The 21289-nt window shown below is 54.3% G+C and overlaps 1 protein-coding gene across 5 annotated transcripts in view; it reads left to right on the forward strand.

Moving 5' to 3' along the window:
* Positions 1-21289, forward strand: part of CASZ1 (castor zinc finger 1) — a 209130-nt gene that overhangs the window by 96372 nt on the left and 91469 nt on the right. For 2 of the 5 annotated variants that reach the window (XM_054849342.1, XM_054849345.1), the window contains exon 1: positions 16296-16438. In XM_054849342.1, the coding sequence (XP_054705317.1) occupies positions 16390-16438 (49 nt within the window). In that variant the 5' untranslated portion in view covers positions 16296-16389. Of the gene's footprint in view, positions 1-303; positions 390-16295; positions 16439-21289 lie in introns of those variants that run through there. The other 3 variants (XM_054849343.1, XM_054849346.1, XM_054849344.1) reach the window with 2 other exon arrangements.

Consider the following 21289-nt stretch of genomic DNA (forward strand, 5'->3'; position numbering starts at 1 on the left):
GGTACCTGGGAAGCAGGATTCAGGCCAGTAATAGCTGCTTGCTCTATGCTAAATTATTCCCAGCCCTTGTTAGGAGTCTCGTGCACAACGAAGTGCAGGAGTGCTGCGTGTCTTGTGGTGTGCATGGCACTGCATGGTGCGGCCAGAAGCAGGAAAGCACTTTGTTCCCGTGCGAAGTCTGAATGCCCCATGCTGGCCCCACTTGCAGCTGGGTTCTCACTCAGCTTTTGTGAGTGTCTGTGCCTTGGTCCTTGGTCAGGTGTAACCTGTGTACTAACTGGATCCTTTTTCTTCCCTCTCCAGGATGAAGTGAATCTAGAGCTAAAAACGAGGCAAGAAATCAGGCCTTGAAATCTCCGAAAGGTAGGAGAGACTTCAGACTGCAATGGGTATGTGACTACACCCTCCTGGGTTCTCTTTTCCTCTGCGTGTCTCTCACACTTTATGGCCTGGTCGCTGTGGCTGTGTCTGCACTAGAACTTACAGGATTGGACTGATGTTAGTTATAAAGAGAAATGAAAACAGAAGAAGGTCTAATGCAGACATGGCCTGTGTGTGTCCTAATCCTGTCTTTGTCTTTGTACACCAGTTGTTCTGGGCACCTGGTTTTGTCACTGTGGGTTTTCCTCAATATCTTCTCTACTGCCTCTATCTTTACAGATAAAAAAGTCTGTAAGGGCTTTGGTGAGGAGGGTACCGCTTTGTCTTCGTCCGTGTGGGCTGGTGGGAGATGGATAAGGTCCTTTCACTAAATAGGATGCAGTCTCCATCTGCTGTGAAGTTTTGCTGAGCTCAGTTCACATAATTTAAGATGGCGATGTGCATGCTCTCCCCCTCCTCTGACACATTTTTATCTATTCAGACTGCAGCACCGTGCTGGTAGGAAGCAGCTCTGTGTCTCCAGCAGAATCCTGACTTTTCTGGGTTTTCCTTTTACCTAGACCCTCATGGTCTGTGTTACTGCAAAGAAACCCCAACTTCACTGAGTGGTCACTTAGTCCATGGCTGATATGAGTTAGAGGCTTAGAGCCCAGGGAAATGAAAGGTGATTGCCTCTCTTAACAGCCTTGTCTCCATGTGTTGGGTAAAACAGTCCCTGTGCCACCTCAGGTGGTGGTCACTGAGAAGTCCCTGACATGCCGAGGCAGTCCCTGCTGTCCTTGTCTCTTCCTCGTGGTGCCAGGGGGACCACGGGGCTCCCTGGTGTGTCACCCAAAGAGTTCCCACTCTCTTCCTGGTCTCTGCGCCGTACCCTCAGCAGCACTGCCGAGTCTAGCCTCTCCCATTGCTACTCTCCCTCCCCAGGCGCCAAGGGAAGTCTGAGACCAGGCCAGGGCAGGAGTGGCAGTGGTGGGGAGTGCTCTGCCCTGTGGGTCATATCTCAGAGGTGTTGGGAGCACTCGCTGTGGTGTGTCTGCGCTCAGAGCATCCCTGCAGCAGTGGGGACCCCCAAGCCCCAGCGTCAGGGAGCTCATGGGCTGAGTCCGAGCGGTATCAGAGGGGCCTGGGCTGGCTGGGGCGGGAGGGGGCCCCAAGCCGGGCTGGGCAGTGTCAGAGGTGACCGGTGGAAGGCCAGTGTTATGTAAATACCGCTGCTGTAACATGGCAGGCCTGAATGGCCCTATGCGTCCATCCATCATTGCTGGGGAACAGAAGCCTCCCTGGGAGCACGGGGGGCCGGCAGTGCGGGGCACGCAGACAGAGGCAGCATGTGCCCTACTCATAAACTGTTTGTTTTCTTTTTGTCTCTCTCGTTTTGGGGCACCCCGCCGAGAGCAACTCTCTGTTTTGTCCTTGCAACCTCTCCCCCAGCCTTCCCCCCACCACTTCAGCCCTTCCTTTTCCTCCCTCCTTCCCCCCCCGCCCTTAAAAAAATGGGAGGAAAAAAAGAAAAAAAAAAAGAAAGTCCCCAGTTCACATTGCGGCTTCTTTCTCTGACTTCAAAGGCTCCCCATCATTGTTTGGGATCGGCAGGCAGTGGCCCTGAAAACGTGATCACAGCCGGGCACAGTGTAGGTCACCACCGAGCGCCATGCTCCGAGTGCTGAAAGGAACAGGCAGATTCTTCCCTTTTCATGCTTCACAACCCTGGTTACAGCGCTCTGCCTCGCCCGCGTGCTCCTCGCTGCGTGGCTATTCTTGCTCTTTTCTCCTCCTTTTCCTCCTGCCCTCCCTCTCTCTCTTTCTCTCAGGTCCCTCATTTCTCTGTCCGTTTGCTCTCATTCTGCCCTCCTCTGTGCCCAGCATCCCACACTTTTCCCACTTTCTTCTCCTTCTTCTTTCCTTTACTTTTCTTCCTCGCTCTCTCCTGCCCAGTAGGGCACTGCTACCCCTTCTCTCTCTCTCTCTCTCTCCCCTTTGGCACTCTGTTATATGAATCACTGTTTTCTTTCTCCCTTTTCGCTTTTCTACAGGTCAGGCTGGAGGTTGATTTCCTCATGCTCCCCGTTCCCGTTCAGTAGCAGCCTTCCTCTGACATTTGCCCGTGTTTCTGTCTTCCCCTGTGATATCTCACTCACTGTGCCCTAAACTGCGGAGGTTCTGTAATCTCTGCATTAGCCCCAGCCAGCCTGCAGTCCTGTTCTTCCCACAAGGTGCAAGCCAACTGCTTTCATGTGCAACGGGCTTACTCCCCCGGAGTTTAGCATGACCTTACGTAGGGAGGCAGCACACGGTGCCTGCCAGCAGTGTTGACTTCACGTATATCACAGGGAAACAGAGGAAACATTTGAATCTTGTAGATCTCATGTGGAACAGGACACTGATGGTAGAGCTGGAGAGCAGAGTTAGGCAGGCATAAGGCAGAGTGAAGTAGGCCCAGCAGTTTGAATGGGCATCCCAGAATACTTTTGCAATGGATTTCAACTGGGGAACATCACCTCTTTGTACTGAAACTTGGGCACATGTTTGGCTGCACGGTGAGCTGCAGTCAGACGGCAACTCCTTGCCTGCAAAACATCCCCCCCAGCAACGCCAAGAGTTTCATTTTGCCGGCAGCAGAACAGCACAGGGCTTTGCACCCCTCCAGCATCCGCCGGGGTACAGCTGCCCTGTCCTCCGCCCCCGGAAGCAGAGATCACGGTGCTTGTGCCTCTGGTGATTTGTGAGGTTGTTTTAATGCCGAGGAGCCCACCAGGACTTGTCTTTTGCTAAATAGGCATATTAAGGGACATTGCGGCAGGGGTTATAGAGTAATAATTTGTCCTAATGAGCTGGTGTCACGTTCTCCTAGGCCGAGCTGTGCGCGAGCAGGAGCCGTGCTAGGAAGGGGCTGCACTCACTGACCTGTCAGCCCAGGTTAATGAAGTACTGTGCCGCTTGGGGGGTCAGAGAGCGGGAGCTCAGCCAGCCTGCAGCAGCTCAGGGGGGCTGGAGGGGAAGGACAGGGCTCTCTCCTGAGCTGAATGCCCCAGGGAAAGGCCTGTGCCCTGCAGGCGAGCAGCAGGACGCGCAGTATGACACTGGGATGTGCTGGTGGGCTGAGTGCTGCTGCATCCTCATCAAACTGTCTCTGCAGGCAGAGGTCAACCTGCTGCAGCTGGGGTTTGGCAAGGGTTTGTCCTCTGGCCTTGCAGGACAGCCCAGGTTCACAAGAGAGTAAGAGAGAAGAGATCTCACCTCTTTTACAAGTGCTCCCAAGGCTAGTAGGGCTGAGCTCCCGCACAGCCGGATCAAAAGAAAAATTCCTCGTGACACCAGGAGATAGGTGCAGGCAAGTGGCCAGTGGCGATAACCAGTGTGTAGCTAGGAGGTTTACAGAGAGATGCCGTGTGTTCATCCTCACCTTTCTCTGTGCACAGAGTGTATGAGCAGCCAGAGGAAGTTCTCTCTGTCATTCCTGTTCCCTCTTTCTTCTCTCCTTATGCTTCCCCGGGGCTTGCTGAGATCCTTTGCTTTGCATGGCAACTCTAAACCCAAGCAGTTGCTTCCATCCCTTCTGGGTAGCTGAGCAGCAAAGGCACAGGGAGAGTTTTGCCAGTCCCCAAGTGAGCGGTATGAGGGAGCAGGCTGGTGGCAGGACATCCTGGGCAGCTGTGGTTTGAGCAGGGCTCCGCACTCTGCGGGAGAGGGCAGGAGAAGCCAAGATGGGGGAGTCCTGGCCCACCTGGGGGGGATCCATGGCCTGCCTTGCCCCTGTGGATCACACCACCCTGTCCATGCTGGGGCAGGAGAGTGCCCTTGGCCACACCAGCGCCCTGTGGTCTACAACACAAGCCCTGTATACCATCTTCCTCCCACTCATCTTTCTTTGCTCCTTCCCCCCCCCCCCCCCGCTTCTCTTTGCTTTTCTCTGTCTCCATCTCTCTCTCCCTTTCATCTACTCGGAAGGCTTTACTCTACTTCCTCGTCACCCTAATTGATTGCATTAACCTTTCAGCGTATTGGATTTCCCCAGCACCGTGCAGAGAGCACTGTGCAATATGCTTATAATCTGGGCTGTAATGGACAGGGAGCAGTCAACGAGCCCCTGCCCCAACAGGTTCTGCTGACAACTTCTTCTCGGGGAGGGGGAGAGGGAGCGTGCCGGTGGGCCTGCCCTGCACGGCTGTCCTGCAGCCTGCACAGACCTGGCTTCGCTGCTCCCCAGCGAGCAGGGTGGCAGTGTTAGCTTGTGAGAGCTGAGTCCTTTGAAAAGGATCCGGCTTGGGAAGCAGAGGGAAAATGTTGTAGACCCTATTCCTGTAATTTTTCCTTGCGTGTGAGGCCCACCCCCCCCCGCTCTGTCTACAGTTTTATTCCATCTGTTAAATACTAAATTAATGTATGCTTTACATTTAGGCACTTGTTGCTAGTGGCAGGCTGAGAAGACAGTATCATGGAATCTGCATGTTTTCACGTTGTGCTTGCCTTTGCCTTTCCTTTAATTTCGGTGTACGAGGATGAGGGAGGTGGACACTTTTCCTGGGGTTTCAAAGATAAAAGTATAGGAATAATGTGCTCATGAGGAAGACAACACCAGGGTGCAGAGAGATCAGGAGGCAGAAATTATATCTCAGGCTTGGCCTTGGATAAATCCTTTCAGTCCCTGGTACCTTATTTCTCCCCCCCCACCCCGAGCTGTGATTTCAGCACCCTGTAACATGCTGCAGAGTCTGCAGGAGGGCTGCGGGGAGACCCAGGGCTGTTATCTCTGCTCACTGGGCAAGGATGGGAAAGTGACTGCAGACAGGCAGCGAAGCTACACAGCCAAGTGTCACTGCTCCCGCTGACTGTGAGGCAGGAAATAAACCCACAAGATCAGTGGCAAGAGCATGCGAGTCTGTTAAAGGCCTGGCATCCTGCTGGTGGTCAGGGCCAGAGCGGAGAGATGCTTTGGCATTCATTTGTTTTAAAGGACCGCAATGATGGATCTGCCACAGTCTTCTGGCGACGGTGTCCCCTTAAAGTGTCCTAGCGTAGGCTTCAGTTCAGCAAAATGCATTGAGCACTGGGTTGAGTTTTGCTTAAGCCAAAGTCATTTAAGCACATATTTAGAAGTTTCATTCAACGTGGACCCTAGGACGAGACCTAGACCCTTGTGAAGCACTGTTATAGTTCTCCTTTTTTAAACAGCTTTTAGCACAAGATGAGTCTTCATTTATGGTTATGGCTCACAGTGTAAAAAAAAAAAAAAAAGCAATAGTGGAAGGGTTTCAGATCATTTCATAGGTCTTTAGCTCAAGAGTTACATCATCTTGTTAAAAGCAGAGTTGCTCCTGCCACTTTAGAAGGTGGCCCACTCTGCCCTGGGGACGTATGGAGCTGGCGGTTAGAGACTTGGCAAGTTCCTGAGCGCACCAGGAGGAGGGGACGAGGCTGTATTGTGAAAGGTAAACGCAAATCCCCAGTCTCTTTTTGTTTTTCCGGGAAGAAAGGAGAAATTACAGGAGTCAGAGAGAGGAGAAAAACTTTATTCCAGGTGATCATTCTGAAAAGTGGGAGACTCCTTACAAGCCAGGAGGTAGTTGAGGGGAGGTACTTTTTTTTAGGTTAAATAGAGAAGGAATAGGAGCAGGAAGCAAAGGATAAGAAATTTAAAACAAGCAAGAGAGAAAGAGAGCAAGCGAGAGCAGCACCTCCTAAATGGAAGAGTAAACAGGCACTCCGAGGCATTAACTTAATTGATTGTTCTGCAACAGGCTGAACGCTGTGTTACTCTGTCGCCGTGGCAACAACCCAAAAAAATTGTCAGCCTGTTTGGATGAAGTGAAGCGAAACATTCTCTAATTTGCGGTGATCCGGGTGTTTGTTTTCCTTCCGAAGAGGCGGGGGCTCTATTGATCTATTGTTTGCACAGAGCTTTTTTTTTTAATGGCGATATGGGGAAAGCAGGAGCCTGGGGTGTGCTCCCGGGGCAGGTGAGGCAACGGGGGTGTCTCTGCGGCGTTTCCCCAGCTCTGCCTGTGCAGGGTGGCCACGCGAATCCAGCTGAAACTCCAGCGGTAGGAACCGTCCCGAGGAAGCTTGAGGACAGGGGAAAGTGTTTGTCTGTGATGAGCTTGTACCAGAGCTACTGCTTCATTCCTTCCCGTTCTCGTCCCTCTGGGTTCTTGCAGTCCCTTCTGTATTGCGGTCTCTGGTGTTAGGTGAGGACAGCTACAACTGCCTCGGGGAGAAGAGCAGCTCTGTTCCCCCAACTCCCTTCCCAGATCCATGCTATTCCATTTAATGTGTGCAGACCTGTGCCCGTGCACACCCGGTGCTTGTGGGAACATACCGTTGCACCCTCAGTGGAGGAGTCGTGTTTGAGTTTTATCCCAGGACCACAACTGTGGTAAGATAACGAAGCATCCACTTTGAGCTCTCTCTATTACAGCAGCAGAGAGATGAAATCCCTGTGCCAAAAGACGGGGGATTTTGTCCCCTGGAATAGGGAGTTAAGCTGCTCCAAGGAGCTGTGCGGGATGGGAGGTGGGGACGGCCACGGTGGGACGGGTGGGAAGGGTGAATTGCTGCAGGAATAGCTTGGGCAAGACCCTGGGGAGCGGCATGGATGGGAAGAGGCACCACAAGTTGTGCAGTGGCTTATGCACCTCGTCAGCTGTGTCTGGCCATGCACAGCCCTGGGGGCCAGGAAGAAACTCCCGGGGATGCCACTTGCTGTCAGCACATGCTTGGTTTCAGAGTAAAATGTCGCTGCAGCACTTGCTTTAGCTGGGAAATGTTCTGTCACAATGTGAAAGCCCAGGAGACCAGGGAGCAAGCCCACATGGCCGGGGTGAGCAGTAAGGCTTTGGGCCAAAGACATGATGCCAAGATATGGGTGCTGTGGCAGTGGAGGAGAAAGCTGGCAAAAAGGTGCCTTACAGGTCTGCAGCAGGGGGAGCAGGCAAAGATGGCTCTGAGCCAGCGGGAGGGTGAGTGGCAGAGGTGGCTCTGGGTCAGCAAAGGAGAGCAGGGAGGGTTTCCTCGTGACAGAGGATCGGTAAGAGGGACAGGCTGCTGACCTTCCTTGTGCATGGCCCTGCATGGAAGTTTCACCCTTCCGTTTGGGGTTTTCTGCACTCCCACAGCCTTCGGGCACGCCGGTGGGGAGCACTGTGTTTCCTATCCAGGCAGATCGTCCTCATTACTCCTCGGCAGTGTCCCAGCCCACACACAGCCAGTCCAGCTGCTGCCCAGGAGCTGTCTAGTTGATCCCTAAGATTTCAGGGAGAGCTGTAGAATATGTGAGTGTCGAGTGTTGTTTTGTGGGGTGTGCAGGGGCAAAACCCCACAGTATGTCCTTGCACTCTTCCTGCCTCCCTCCCTGCTCCTCTTTGTTGTCTTGGGGATTTTTCCTTCTCTGTTTTTACCGGTTTTGCTTTATCACCCTTTTTCTCTTCTCTCTCTCTGTCTCCCTCTCCTCTATTTTACTCTCTCCATCCAGTTTTTAACTCTTCTGCTCTGTTGCTCTTTCTCACAGTGTAGGTGTGGGTGGGGATAAGAGACTGTCTCTGGCGCGTGAGCAATGTCCCTAGGCACTGTGTCCTGCTTGGGGATCTGTCCCCTGTGCTCCTGGTGGGTGTGCGTGGGTGGGGGCACTGTGGGCAGGTGAGAGGAGCGCTTCATGTCTCCAGGGAGAAAGCTGAGCTGCCAGTGAAAGTTTGGTGGTTATTGGCGTCAGGAGAAGCTAAATAACCCTGTAACTGGTATGAAGGTGAATTCACGGTCTAGTGAGCACTGAAAATACGAGAGGGCTCTGAGACAGGCAAAGTGTAGAGAGGGGAATACAACTCGCCCATGGCTCAGGGCAGTGCTGTGTCTCTAGAGCGGTGCGGGGACATGTGCTGTTGCCATCCTGAGCGCCAGCCGCAGCACGCCGCCTTCTGGGGGGCTGGCTGTGATGAGTAGGGTGCTCGGTACTGCAAGTTCGGTGACAAATGAGGCATACAGACATTGACATGGCAAGAACGCCTGCAGAGAAAGTCTGTGTACCTCTGGCTGTGGACAGCCACGCAATGTCTGACTGCACAGCCCTGTACACATGGGTGGCCGCGTGCCCACATGATGCCACGAGGCTGTGCACATACATGTGCACAAACGTGCAGGCAGCCAGACCCACGCAGGATCTCGCAGGTTCACATCTCTGCACATCCTCATGTGTGTAGATGCATCCACAGCTATGCGAACACACAGGCGCAGGCACACACATGCTACAAATACAGTCTTCTGCTGTCTGCATCAGCTTGCAGTCAAGTCAAATTCCTCTCTGGTGTAAGTACACTCCAGTCAGGCAGCACAGACAGATTTATCCCAGCATATCTTGAACGTCTATGCGGTTACCTGCTGAGAGTGGGAGAAGAGTTGCAGGAAATCTATTGTCCTCCCATCTGGGAGAGGCTGATGCCTTGGGGTACCAGGAGATGTGCAGAGAGGAAACCCCCTTCAGCTTTTCACCTGGAGCTGGTAATCTCCTTGCGCCGAATCCCTGGAACAGGGGAATTGCATTTGAAGCACAGCCAGTGGTGATTTAGTGTTAGACGTTTGCAGAAGAGACTTTGATTAATTCGTAGTAAAATCAAGTAGCACTTGGGTGCCAGCACCACATTCCAGGGTGAGCCGGCGACCGAGGTGCGCGCTAGGCGGGCTGCCAGGTGCCTGAGCAATCTCCACGGAGGTGGCAGCGCCATCCAGCCCACAGCCTCTCCCTGCTTGGGCTTCTTAATTATTAATTTATTTTTCTCCCTTCCTTGGCAAAAAAATAGTATTTGGTAACGACCTCAAATTGCAAAATGCTGATGATTTGGAGAATGTGTCACAGAAGCTCCAGGGTGATAAAGGGGAGACGAATCCCAGCCAACAATCCGGCTCAGCCAGTTTGCCTATTTATTAAAGAAAAAGCCCAGATCATTAACTTTTTTGTTGTTGTTCTGTTTGCGGGCAACTCCCTGCTGGCAACTTTCGGGCGCCCAGTAAATTAAACCGAGTATCGGCCTGGTTCAGGGCAGCCTGAGCACCTAGTTAAAGCTGTGAAATGCGTTAGAAACTGGCTTCGTTTATGTTAGCGCATGAATAAACCCTTTAGGGTACCATGCAAAAGTGCTCTCTGGCATAAAAGCGGTGTCAGAAAATCCTCACTCGCTGCCTTGTGGAGGGTCAGGTATTGTAACTGGAGAGCTGAGCTTCACTTCTCCTCCCACTGCTTGTTCACACAGTTAATTGCCCCTCGACACGTTGCTGTGCCATGTTGGTCCCCGGAGAAGCAGGGCTGGAAGAGAGCATCTGTAGGCACACAGGCTTTGTTGGTTCCCCATTTGCCTGCTTGGTTTGGTTGTTGAATAAAGAACAGTTTAGGGATGGGCTTGCCTGCCTGGTGCCTCTGTGAACTCAGAGAGTTCCCTGTGCTATCAGGGAAGGGTGATCACGTCCCTGTCCTCTGCAACATCCCACGTGTTCGCTGAAGTAGTGCTTCGAGCAAAAACAGTTTGCTAAGGGCTCCAGCTTCCCTTAATTCAGTGTCAGGACCGGGCTTGCATGGCTATTATTCAAGAAGCTTTATCAGAAGCACAAAGCTAGCATCTGCCCTCCTGCTTCCCTCTGGGCATCACCAGCTCTCCTGCCCTGGGTTTGGCACACAGAGACTCGAGGGACTGCCTCACGGAGTCCATTTGCAGGCAAAACTCGTTTCAACTCCTAGAGAGCCTCGGCTGTTACACTGGCTACAGGAGAGTGGTGGCTTGTCACTAGTCACTGGCAGAGCAGCGCGGAGGTGCAGAGCGCCAGCTAGAACGGAGGAGCTCGTGTGAGAAAAGGGAGCAAAGATGCTGCTGAGATCACTAGCCTCCCCTCTTTCAACCCAACTGAGCTGTAATTAGGGCTGGATTTTAGGTTTTAATCTCAGCTGATGTCCGAGCTCTTTCCCTCAGAGGCAGCCACCTTCCTCCCTAGGCCTGGTTCATGTCCCTCCACAATCATTTCTCTGGTGAAGCCTGCCCAGACCCGTGCTCACGTGGGTGCTGATGGGAGGAGAAGGGTATTTTTCAAGGTTTCTGCTAGGTTTTTTTCTTCTGAAATACAAGGATGTGCAATTTTTTTAGTTTCAATTTAGCATTGGAGAATTTTATAATTTAGTAATTAAAATCTCTGATAGGCTTTAGAAATTGCAGCTAATTGAATTTAATGGGAAGATGATTTTCAATTTTATTTGATTACCCGGACCCCTGGCATTGGTATTTATGGGAAAAAAATGGGAAATGTGCTGTGTGGGCTAAGATGGCATAATTGAATTAGGGCTAATCGGATTTCTTCGTCATGAATTTCACTATAATTTTCCTATAATTTTCCATTAGATATCTAGTTTACAAATATTCACAAAGAAATGAAGCTCTTTCGGAATGGAGATTGCTGGCTAACAGGATTACAGGGACGATAGCTCGGCACTGCCAGCCCGGGCTCCTTCAGTAATGCAATCGCTGCGTCTGCCTCACACTTACCGCCCGCCGCTGCTCCCCGCACCCCCTCCGGCCCACTGCCAGGGCTCCCGAGGGGCCGCGGCCACGCTTTCTCCGGGGTCTTAGCTGCTTTTTTACAGTGGTGTCCATGTGCCACTTCACTGCACATGTATCCTTGTGCACAGCACACATGTCCCTGCCGGTGCTGTGCCGGCGCGCGTGCACGCACGGCGTTGACACGTACGCGGGCTTGCTTAGAGTCACTTGCGTGCATGCTCACATATCCCCTGTGTCAGCACCAGCGATGCTCTGGCAGCCTCGTTGCACAAGCAGGGCCAGCCCACACAGATGCACACGTGCTGCATCATGGGCATCTCTCTGCGTGCGCTCATCACTGTGTCTCACGTGCGAGGGGGACGCTTTGCCTTCCCTCCCTGTTGCTGTGGTGGGGATGCTGCTGTCACATCCCCAAGGAGGGGTTGCAGTCAGTCCCCACTGTATGCACTCCAGGGTCTCCTTTCTCTGCTCTTGCTGCCCATTTCTTACCTCCTCCATCATCTCTCCTCACTTCCCTGCTGCCACAAGTCCATCCTGCTTGCTCCATCGGGGACAGTCCCCAACATCCCTCTGTACCCGCCTCGGTGCCCCACAGGGACGCAGGGCTGACACAGCCTCTGCCTGCGATGGGGCAGGTAGAACAGAGCGGATAATGTGCCAGGCTCCCTCTGCCTTCCCTCCTTTCTGCCTCTCGCTCCTGCTCAAGCCAGGTCAAATCCAGAGGGAATTTATGGAGACCATCTCTACCTCACAGCATCAGAGTCCTGTAAAATCCAACCTGTCTCTCTGCCTGTCCCATCTCTGTTGCTTGCTGGGCTGCATGTCGAAAGCCTTTCCCCACCTGCTGGTGTGACCCAGCCTGTTTCAGGACACAGTTGCTGGGGTAGTGAGTCATTACCCTGGGGAGTAAGTAGGGTAGCAGCTCCCCTCTACCCAGACCCACTTGCCATCTCCGTGGCATCAGGCCTTCCACATATGTCCAGAGCAGGACAGTCTCTGCTAAAACATCCATGACACAATCCAACCCTGTCCTGGGTGCCCAGGCAGGCGCCACGCTGGTGTGCTGCAGCATCCATACACAGAGCCTCCTGTGTTTGTACACTTACGTGTGAATGTGTGTGTGTGCACATGGTGCGTGCCTCATGATATTGTTTGCATCCAAACCTGCATGTGCAGAAACACAAGCTGGCTTGCAGCTCCTCTAGGCAGAAACCACCTTTTTGTTTTGTGTTTGCCCCGTGCTCTGCAGGAATGGGTCTTGCCCAGGCTGGGACCTGCCCTTGGGCAGCAGTTTCCTGGTGCCTCCGGAGGCCATCCCGGTGCCTAGTGTGCCGAGTTGGGGCTTGGGGGCTCTGTGGGGCCAGCTCTGGGCTGGCTCAGGGTGGTATTTGCTGGTTTTGCAGGCAGAGCGCCTGCTCTTCAGTACCAGGTACCTTCCCTGTTGGATGCGGTGCCTGGGTAGGACTATCCCCTTGCCTCCTCGCCGTGAAATCCCCAGGCTGCACTTTTAATCACTGTAGTAAATTGTAACTAATTGTTAGTGCATTCAAACCCCTGCCACTCCTTCCCCCTAAGTCTTCTGGGCCCCTGTGGAGCATGAGGATGCGCAGTGTATGTTCACTGCTGTATGACCTGCTCCTGGTACAGTCATTCCCTTTGGGCAGTGGTCAAGAGATGAGCAGCATTTGGCGTCCAGCAGATGCTGGAAGTTGTGGAGTGTCTGGAAGAGCAGCAGCCACATGGTGGGGAGCTGGTATCAAACTGTTTGAGTAGCGCCAAGGAATAGTAAATGGCAGAAGCGATCCCAGCAGAGCCCCACCCGGCACACTGAGACTCGGCACAGCCGCTTTGGCAATGCTTTCTGGGCGCCATGTGCCAATAATGTGATTGAAACTGAATTGAGAAGGAAGGAGTGAAAGAGAAGGAAAGGGAAAGAAAGCACGGATTGTCTGCTCCTGCCGCCCAGGCCCCGAGGCCTCCGGGCGCCTCCCTTGACGAAACAGAAATCAAACAAAATTACAGAAATAGGGCAAGAACATTTGCCTAATAGACTCCCCAAGCAGGAGCAGGAGGAGGAGCATAGTGCTGCCAGATCTCCAACCTGCAATCTGAGAGCCAGCGCCCTGAGCCCACATGAATCCAGAGCACGGCCCCAGGCCCCGGGGTCAGCTCCAGCTAAGGAGGGAGAAACTGCCAAGAAAATGGGCTAAGCATAAAAAACAAAGGTAGAAGAGACACACAAAGGGGGATGTCCCACATATCAGCGTGACTCACCCCCTGCTCAGCCCTGGCACACTGTCTGCGGGGAAAGCATTAAACTGTAATAATAATAATAAATTAATCATCCTTCCCCCTCCCATTGCACTTTTCATCTGAGGATCTCTGAGCACCTGGCAAACATTAATTACTGAGAGCTCCTGACGCCCCTGGGAGGGTAGGAAGGGACGAGGAGAGATCTCTTCACCTGCTGCGAAAGGGCAGCCGCGGCTGGAGCGGGACAGGGCGGCTCTCGCCATGGCGTGGAGGTGCAGTTCAGAGCAGGATGAGGGGTGCTGCCTTCCCTCGAGTTCTCCTGGGGACTGGGGGGGTTTGGGAACCGCTTTGTGCCAGGGCATGGCTGGAGGCAGCTTTTCCTCAGAGAGGATCCATACCCTGGAGGGATGGAGGAAGAAGGGGAGATGCTGCCCTAATGGGGGGCACAGGAGTCCCCAAAGGAGCAGAAAGCTCCACAGCCTCTGAGAGAGGAAAGAACAAACTTTTCTTGGGTAAGAGGCAAAGGAGGGAGGATGGGGAAATAAAACCTGATCCTGTGACTGGAGATCGCTGAGATAGGAAATCAGGCCTTGACATTGCGTCAGCTGCAGGGCGTGGACTTCACCTGAAAAAACACCTTGGCAAGTTGTTCCTGCAAGGAGGAGTGGGAAGGACAGTGGGAAGTCTGCGGAGGGGATTCTCCGGGTGTGTTTAGGTTGTGTGTGTGGGTTCATGTGTGTCATGGTGTATGGATATGTGTGTATTTGAATGGGAGTGAGCACAGAGTATCATTTTCTTTGTTGGAGTGCATATGCATGTTGCGTGTGCGTGCTGGGATGGGAGGGTGGGGAACATTTGTATACTGATGTGTGAACGTGCTCAGCTCAGTGCATGTAGAAGAACAGGTTGGTTTAGAGGGTCTGTGTGGCTGCATATGTGCAGTGACACATTCGTGTTAAAGTGTGTGTTCCCCCTCGTAAGGAGTTGGGGATACAGCTGGGCCGCTGCCTTATGGAACAGCAGTGGTGAGCCGAACTCTCACTGCTTAAATATTAAGTTCATAGGGGAAGTGAAAATGGAGAAATCCGGGTGATGCGAGGTGCGGTGAACTTATGGACCCATCAGCAACCTCACATCTGAAAGAAAGTGTTTGGTCCAAACTGAGCTATTCCAAAGCCAGAGATGAACCAGCACAGACGTTTCTGGCGCTGTCCATCGTTTCCCGGGGTAGGATATTCCCTGGACCAGGGCAGGCTCTGACAAGGATTTTAGGAGATGTTGGCTGGGCTGGTGTCTGTTTTGGGGCCAAGTGAAATGCAGACAGGCAGGATTTTAAAGGCAGCACCAGGTGACAGCTCTGGTCGGAGCCGATGGCATGGTTAGAAAGCAGCAGGGGAAGTCGGGGCGATGCTGATAATGTTTTGCCCATCTTTCTTAAAGCAGTAGCTTGCCTGCACCAGGTAGGAAGGTGAGCCCCATGCAAGGGCTCAGTTTGGGAGCACTGCTTGGCTGGGCTCCCACTGCCTGGTGCCTGGGCACCCCCCAGGCAGGGCACGCTTGCCTCCTGCCTGACACTACTGTCCCCACCCTGCTTCCTAGCCCGGAGGGTCCCCGGGTGGCTGCGTTTCACTAGACTTTGTTTAGATTTTTTTCTGGGAGAAGCTGGAATACTTGTGGTTTTCACAAATGACTCCCCTTCTCCTCTTCCTTCTCCCTGCCCTCTGGCCCGGTCTGCTGCCCATACGTTTTTATGCATGCAAATGCAGCGCTTGCTGAGAGCTGGATTAGATGATGAGTTGCAGTGGCACTGTTGGGTCTCTGGGCTCAGGACACTCTCTGGGTTGCAGCGTGTCCTGGTGTGCGGAGCCAAACAGACATGGGTTGCTTCCAGTCCTGTGACTAACCTGTCTGGCCACTTTTGGCGAGTCACTTCCCTCGCTAGTGCCTCAGTTTCCCCATCCATGCAGTGGGGTAATGATGCTGGCCTCCTTTGAAAAGCACATTAAGTTCTGCTTATAAAAAGGATTTAAGAGCTGGTGAGTTCATGGACTGCTCCCCAGCCCTGGTGAGGAGCCCTGCTCTGCCAAAATCCACGGAGCCAAACATGGTGTGTTCAGAAAAACAGCCTACAACCTGCTCAAAATACCTATTTAATCAGGTAAATAATCTGCTCGTTTGTTTTAAAGAAAGAGGCTTATATCTGTGTTTACCCAACACGCCTCTTAGAACCTCCCTCACATTCTTTGCTACTTAGAAAAATAAAGCAACAAAAAATGAGGAAATTCGCTGCAAAAGAAAACCCACCCCTCCTGTGGGCCAAGTGCTCCCGCGGCGGAGCGGCGCTGGCTTCCTGTGGGGCATTGGGCAAGATGCTTTAACGTCCAGGATTGTGACACCGGCCACCCCGGGCCCAGGCACCCAGCGCCGTGCCCGGCGACCGGTACCCAACGGGCTCCAGCCCTCCTCGGTGCCGTTCCCCGTACCTCACGGCCGAGCCCGGACACGCGTGGGACGGCGGTGCCCGGGGCAGCACGCCCTGCCCCTGCCCGAGGGCTGCGGGTCCTGCCAGTCCCTGTCCCCTGGGCACCGGCGCGGCTCGCCCGCCCGCCCCCCCCCCCCGCCCCCCGCAGCCTCCCGCGGTTTGCCCCGCGCCGGCGGCTCCTTCCCCGCCTGCTCCGGGGCTCCCGCATCGCCGCGGCCACGCGTGGGTCCCCCCGCTCCCCGCCGGCGGAGCCAGCGCCGCCCGCCCGGTCCCGCGGACGCGGGGCAGGTGGCGGCAGCAGCCGGCGGCGATGGGAGCGGGGCACCGCGGCCGCTTCGGGCGGGCCGGTCCCGGCGGGCAGCCCGCGGCCCTGCGTGCCAGCGCGCCCCGAGTGCGGAGCTTCCCCGCGCTCCTTCCCCGGCCGGGCCGGGGCCGCCGCTGGGTGCGCTGGGCCGCGCTGCGGGGCCGGGCCGAACGCCAGGTCCGCCCGAGGTGACCCCGCCGTCGCCGTCGCCCCCCGGTCCGGCCCGCTGCGGCCCCGGTCCCGCACCTGCCCCCGGCGGCGGGCCCGGCGCGGAGGCGTGTCCGCCGGCTGCCAGTCACCGCCCCCCGCGGCGGCCGGCGCCCGCCCCCGGCCCCGCTGCCAAAGTGACTCGGGGAGGACCGGCACGGCAATGACATCAGTGCTTTAAACAACTTGTTATTCGGGAGCAATCAGCTGCAATTAGGTATTAATTAAGTATTATGAAAGTTGATTATTTAAGTGAATTCGGCTTTCGTCTCTCCGACTATGGTAAGTACAGCACAATTGTCCTTTTCCTGCCCCCAGCCCCCCGCCCGCTGCTCGGCGGAGCCCCCGGTCGGTGCGGCTGCCGGTGCCCCCCGCGCCGAGCGGTGCGGAGCGATGCGCTCCCTTGCGCTCCCTGCCCCGGCCGCCCCGCCGCGCGTCTCGTCCCCTCCGCCGCCGCGGGGCCGGGCGCTGCGGGCAGTTTCCCCGGGACCCGGTGCCGGGGGCCGCCGCCGCGCCGAAACTTTTCCCGGCGCCGAGGCGGGTGCGCGGGTGCGGGGCGGCGCAAGGGGCTCCCGGGCCGGGCCGAGCGGGGCGCGGGGGCGGCACCAGGTGCTGCCGGGGGCTCGCAGCCTCTTTCACTTTTCTTTCACTTGTTTTACGGAAGTTGGCTTCCTCTCCTGCCGCCGCTCCGGCCCCGCTCTCCCCGGCTCCGCGGAGGCGGACGGCGAGGTGAGCCGTAGGCTCCGCTCCGCCGGGTGCTTCCCGGCAGCGCGGCGGCCCCCGCGGGCCGGGCCGGGGCGGCGGGCGGGCGGCGGGGCGAGGCGCGGGCTGGCCGGGAGAGGATGCGGAGGGGAAGTTTATGGGGGTTTTGAAATGATTCTGCGTTTATATTTGTTGTAAGTTGTGTGGGTTGTTTTCTCTTTCATTTCTTTCCCCTTCTGAGCTCTGGCGTCTTGTTGGTGAAGGTTGCTTGTCAGGTTCCTGTGCTGTCTAAATGAAAAGGAATTTAATTTATTTGGGACAAGGCAGTGTCAGATGAAGAGGCTGCTTATTACATTTAATGAGTATTTTTTTTTTTTTTTAACCTGGGCATATCTGGGATGGGTTTGTTTTTGTCCTTCCATGTGAGGTATATGAGACCTCCCCCACCCTTTCACATCTCGTAGGGAGGAGGAACGGTGGCCAGACTGGGGCAATGTTTTGGTTTTAGATTACAGGCCCCAGTAGTGGGGCTGGGTGTGTTTTTCGTTATAGCTTTTTGTGGCGCGTCCACTGGTTTTTGATGAGGTATGGGGATGAGGAGCGGGGTCTGGCCTGGCGGTGGGCTGGGCTGGTGCGTGGGCTCAGCTGGGTGTGGTGGTGGCCAGGGCTCCATTATTCTGGGGCGTGATTGCAGCCGGGGTCTAGGGAGCTCAATGTGCTGGGGGGTTTTCCAGCCCTTGGCCAGTCTGGGGCAGGGTCTGTTTAGATTTCACAAAGTGGGCAAGTTTGGAGTTTGGTAGGAATTGCCATGTTAACTCCCTCTTTGGGACCTGGTCCCACCACTTTTGGCCTCATACCTGCTAACACAACCATACCTGCCCCTCCAAAATGGGGTAAACCATTCTCTCCCATTAAAAACCTAAATGGCAGCAATGGGCCAAACAGGCCTGTGCTGTTGATTCGCCACGGTCCAGGTAATTACTGCTGGAGCATATGTGTACGTGTGTGTGTTTGGTTTTTTTTTTTTTTAATAAGGAGTAAGATGGTAATAAACTGGTTGATGATTGACTGGGCCTGAACTATGTACTCTGATATTTTGATTGAGAGGATAATTTTGTTGTCGTTTATTTCATTTATTTATTTATTTCTCTCATTGAACCAAGTGGCTTGGGAACTGCTTCCACCCGCAAGCGCGATGCGCCGACTCTGGTTGGGTCCAACCGTGGGCACGCGGCTCCCTCCCTTCTAGATCAAGGAGCTGGGGAGGCTGCGTGGGCAGCCCAGGAGTTAAGGATGTGGTGAAACTGCAGGAGGGCAAATGCTTTAAAGAGTAATAAACAGTGATTTACCCCTGATCTCCATCTCCAGGAGCTGTGGCAGCGCAGAGATGGGATCTGCAGGCAGCTGCCCGGGTGTTCCGGGCCGGGCTTGGCCCCGAGGCAGGCAGGGCCGTGCCCCTGCCCGGGGAGGCAGTGCCCCCTGCCGGCTGGAGCCCTGCCCGCTGGCCAATGGGCCCCCACGCCCGGCCCACCCAGCCCCACTCCGCCAAAAAGGGACTGCGAAGCCAACGCCTTCCCCCCCAAAAGGGACCCTCCTTCTTCTCGGAAGTGCTGTGGGCGCTCGGCCTTCCTGCCGCTGCGCCCAGGTAACGCGTGGGTTTCGGTGCTCCAGTATGGGAACCCAGGGCCGCAGTAAGCCATGGAAATGAGGATCTGGGAGATCTGTTTAAGTCAGCATTACGAGCTGTGTGTGGGTGAACCCGTCTTGTCATGATCTCGGGGCAAAGACCTGCCCCATAATCACCACCTCTAACCCTTATCTACTTGGGCCAGCTTATCTCCTTCAGTCGCTGCCTCTTGAATTCTCTCCAAGCCCTCAGGCTGTGGCTCCCCAGAGGCAGTGCCCAAGGGCTGCTCACATGAGCTGCCAGCTGGCTGAGGCAAGTCCAGAGGGGTTTCTTTCCCAGAGGGAGTTGGTATGTGGGGTCTGCCAGTCTGCTCTTGCTGAGGGCTTTCTCAGCTCAGTCAATCCTTTCGTGGACCTTCTAGGGCCAGAAGCATTCATAGTGGTTAAGGGCTGGAAGGAATTCATGGACTGAGTCCATTTGCCCAGGATCACGGCAAGATGTTCCCTACATGTGACTTTCTGCAAGTCTGGTTGTAAATATCTTGAGTGACTGGGCACCTGTCACTTCCTTTGGGAAACTGTTCGCAGCCTAATTATCCTTGCTATGAGATTACAGGAACTGATCTCAGAATGGCGACCAAGAAACCTGTGGTAAACGGGTGGAGAAACACCTAATTTTCCACTCAAAGGGTCGTTTTGTGACTTTGTTTTGTGAAAGCACTGTTGTTGTTTGAAACACCCAGTGGATAGGAACACCTTCTTTGGGCTGGTGCCAACTCTTTTTTTGGAGAGACATTGGCTCAGTCAAGGTTGGTATCACTCCTGTGCTGAGCTCATAGGCTGCAGGAGGTTCACAGGCAGTTTGGGTGTTCAGGTCACTGTCCAGTAGTCCTATGCTATGAGATACTTGTTGGGTGGAAAGCATTCAAGTGCTTAAGCCTACCTAGCGAAGACTATTTCTTGGGAGAAGGGTTTACCCGGGCAGGGATTAACCTTCTCATTGCAGTGTTAAGCAGGACCCAGTTATTAACTGAAAAGCGTGCTGCAAAGCCAGTTGAAGTCCATGGGAGTGTTTCTACTGGTTTGGCGCTAAAGAGCGATAAAATTGATCCCTGAGATAATAAACTTCTGTTTCCCCTCCTGCATCCCGTCTGCTGGGTGAATTCCTTCTGTACTAGGTCTGCTACCGACAGAGTGGGGTCTGCTAACGTGTGCAGGTCCTGCGTCCTTCTGCTGTGAAACACAGTGTCTGAGACGGGGAGAGGCAACGTATAGTAAAAGTGACTGTGAATGATCCAGACACCTCAGCTGGAAGGGATCAAATATTTAATACGCAGCTTCCATATCATCAGTTTCTGTTTTCCTGGACTATTTATGCTTCCATTCTGAGTCCTCCTTGCCACTATCAGAAAGGGCTATCTGAGCTTGGAATTTATTTTAGGACTCCTGTGCGTGCAGCTTTGTCTGTCCCACTTCTCATGCTGCCAGAGTGCTCGGCTGCCCTCACAGCGAGAGCCTTTGTGGCCACTTTGACTCTCCTTCTGACATCAAATCATACCCCTAGACTGCTGTGTAGTCTACAATTTAGGTTTCTCTCTGAAAAGTTGGTTGAAAGTATCTGGAAAGTAATGAGAAGTGTTATGGGAGGTGAAGACAACCATCGCCTGTGCTGCATCGCCCACCTCCACCTGGGCTCCTTCCCTCCCTCCCAGGGTTTGAAGATGCAGCCGTTCCCAAGGTTTGGAGAGCTCGGGTGCCACCCAGGGCTCAGCTTCCAGAAGTGCTGACATCGCAGAGGCCACGCTGGCCGATCCAGCTGGGATTTGGGAGAACCAATGTCCTCGTCCTCAGCTGCACTTTGCAAAGCAAAGAGGGGGCAGAGGAGGCTTGGCTGGAAGCAGGGGAGGGGCAGAACCTACAGCCAAAAGTCCCACGCGGCACCGTCTCCTCCCCTTCGGTTCAATGCGGACTGGATCAATTTGGACGTCTTCAGCAATAAAAAATGCCGATGTCGTCCTAATTCACCAGGCCCCGAGATGACAGCAAATTTACATTTTTTAATTAAACTAGCAGCCAGTTTTTATGAGAGGGGGCTGGGTTATGCAAATCAAATGGTTGTGTACGAAAGATTAGGAGAGTTTGGGAATAAATTCCACAAATGCTAATAAAAAAAAAAGAGAGAAAATGAGAGGGGGGAGAGAGAGACACATTGTTCCATTAGCCCCTTTTAGACTGATTTCCCTAGGGAGAAAGCAATGGGGGGTGAGAGATGGAGGCAGCTTTCAGAGACAGGTAAAATCCATTTTGAGGATTGAGAGCCCCTTGGACCAGGACCTTGTTGCTCCCTGTTTCCTCTCCAAGGGCTCGCAGGGGAGATGGAGGCAGACATCAGTAGCAGAAGAAAAACTTCCTAGCTTCTAATCCCCCGTTCCTGCTTGACCAGTGATCTTACAGGCTGAAACACCGTCCGGGGCTGGGGAGCTGCCCTGGGTGACTGCAGCCTGGATGAGGATGTAGGGGGGTTGCACAGTGCTTAGCTGCTGGAGGGGCATGGCTGGGTCGAGGGCTGGGCCAAGTCACGGTGGTGTTGCAGGAGGGTGAACCTGGCAGGGTTTACCCTGGATGGGCAAAGCCCAGACTCTGGCCACAAGTGGGTACTGAAAGGGCTACACAGAGCTACTCCAGATGGGGACTGTCCCGGTGGCTGGGGTTGGTACTCTGGGGCTTTCCCCTCTCTTTTATGCAGCTTTTGCTGGTGGGCTCCTGGTCCCTGGCAGGAGCTTGCTGGTTAGGCGGACAGTTTTA

Source organism: Grus americana, chromosome 21, assembly GCF_028858705.1.
Source record: "Grus americana isolate bGruAme1 chromosome 21, bGruAme1.mat, whole genome shotgun sequence".
Classification (NCBI taxonomy): domain Eukaryota; kingdom Metazoa; phylum Chordata; class Aves; order Gruiformes; family Gruidae; genus Grus; species Grus americana.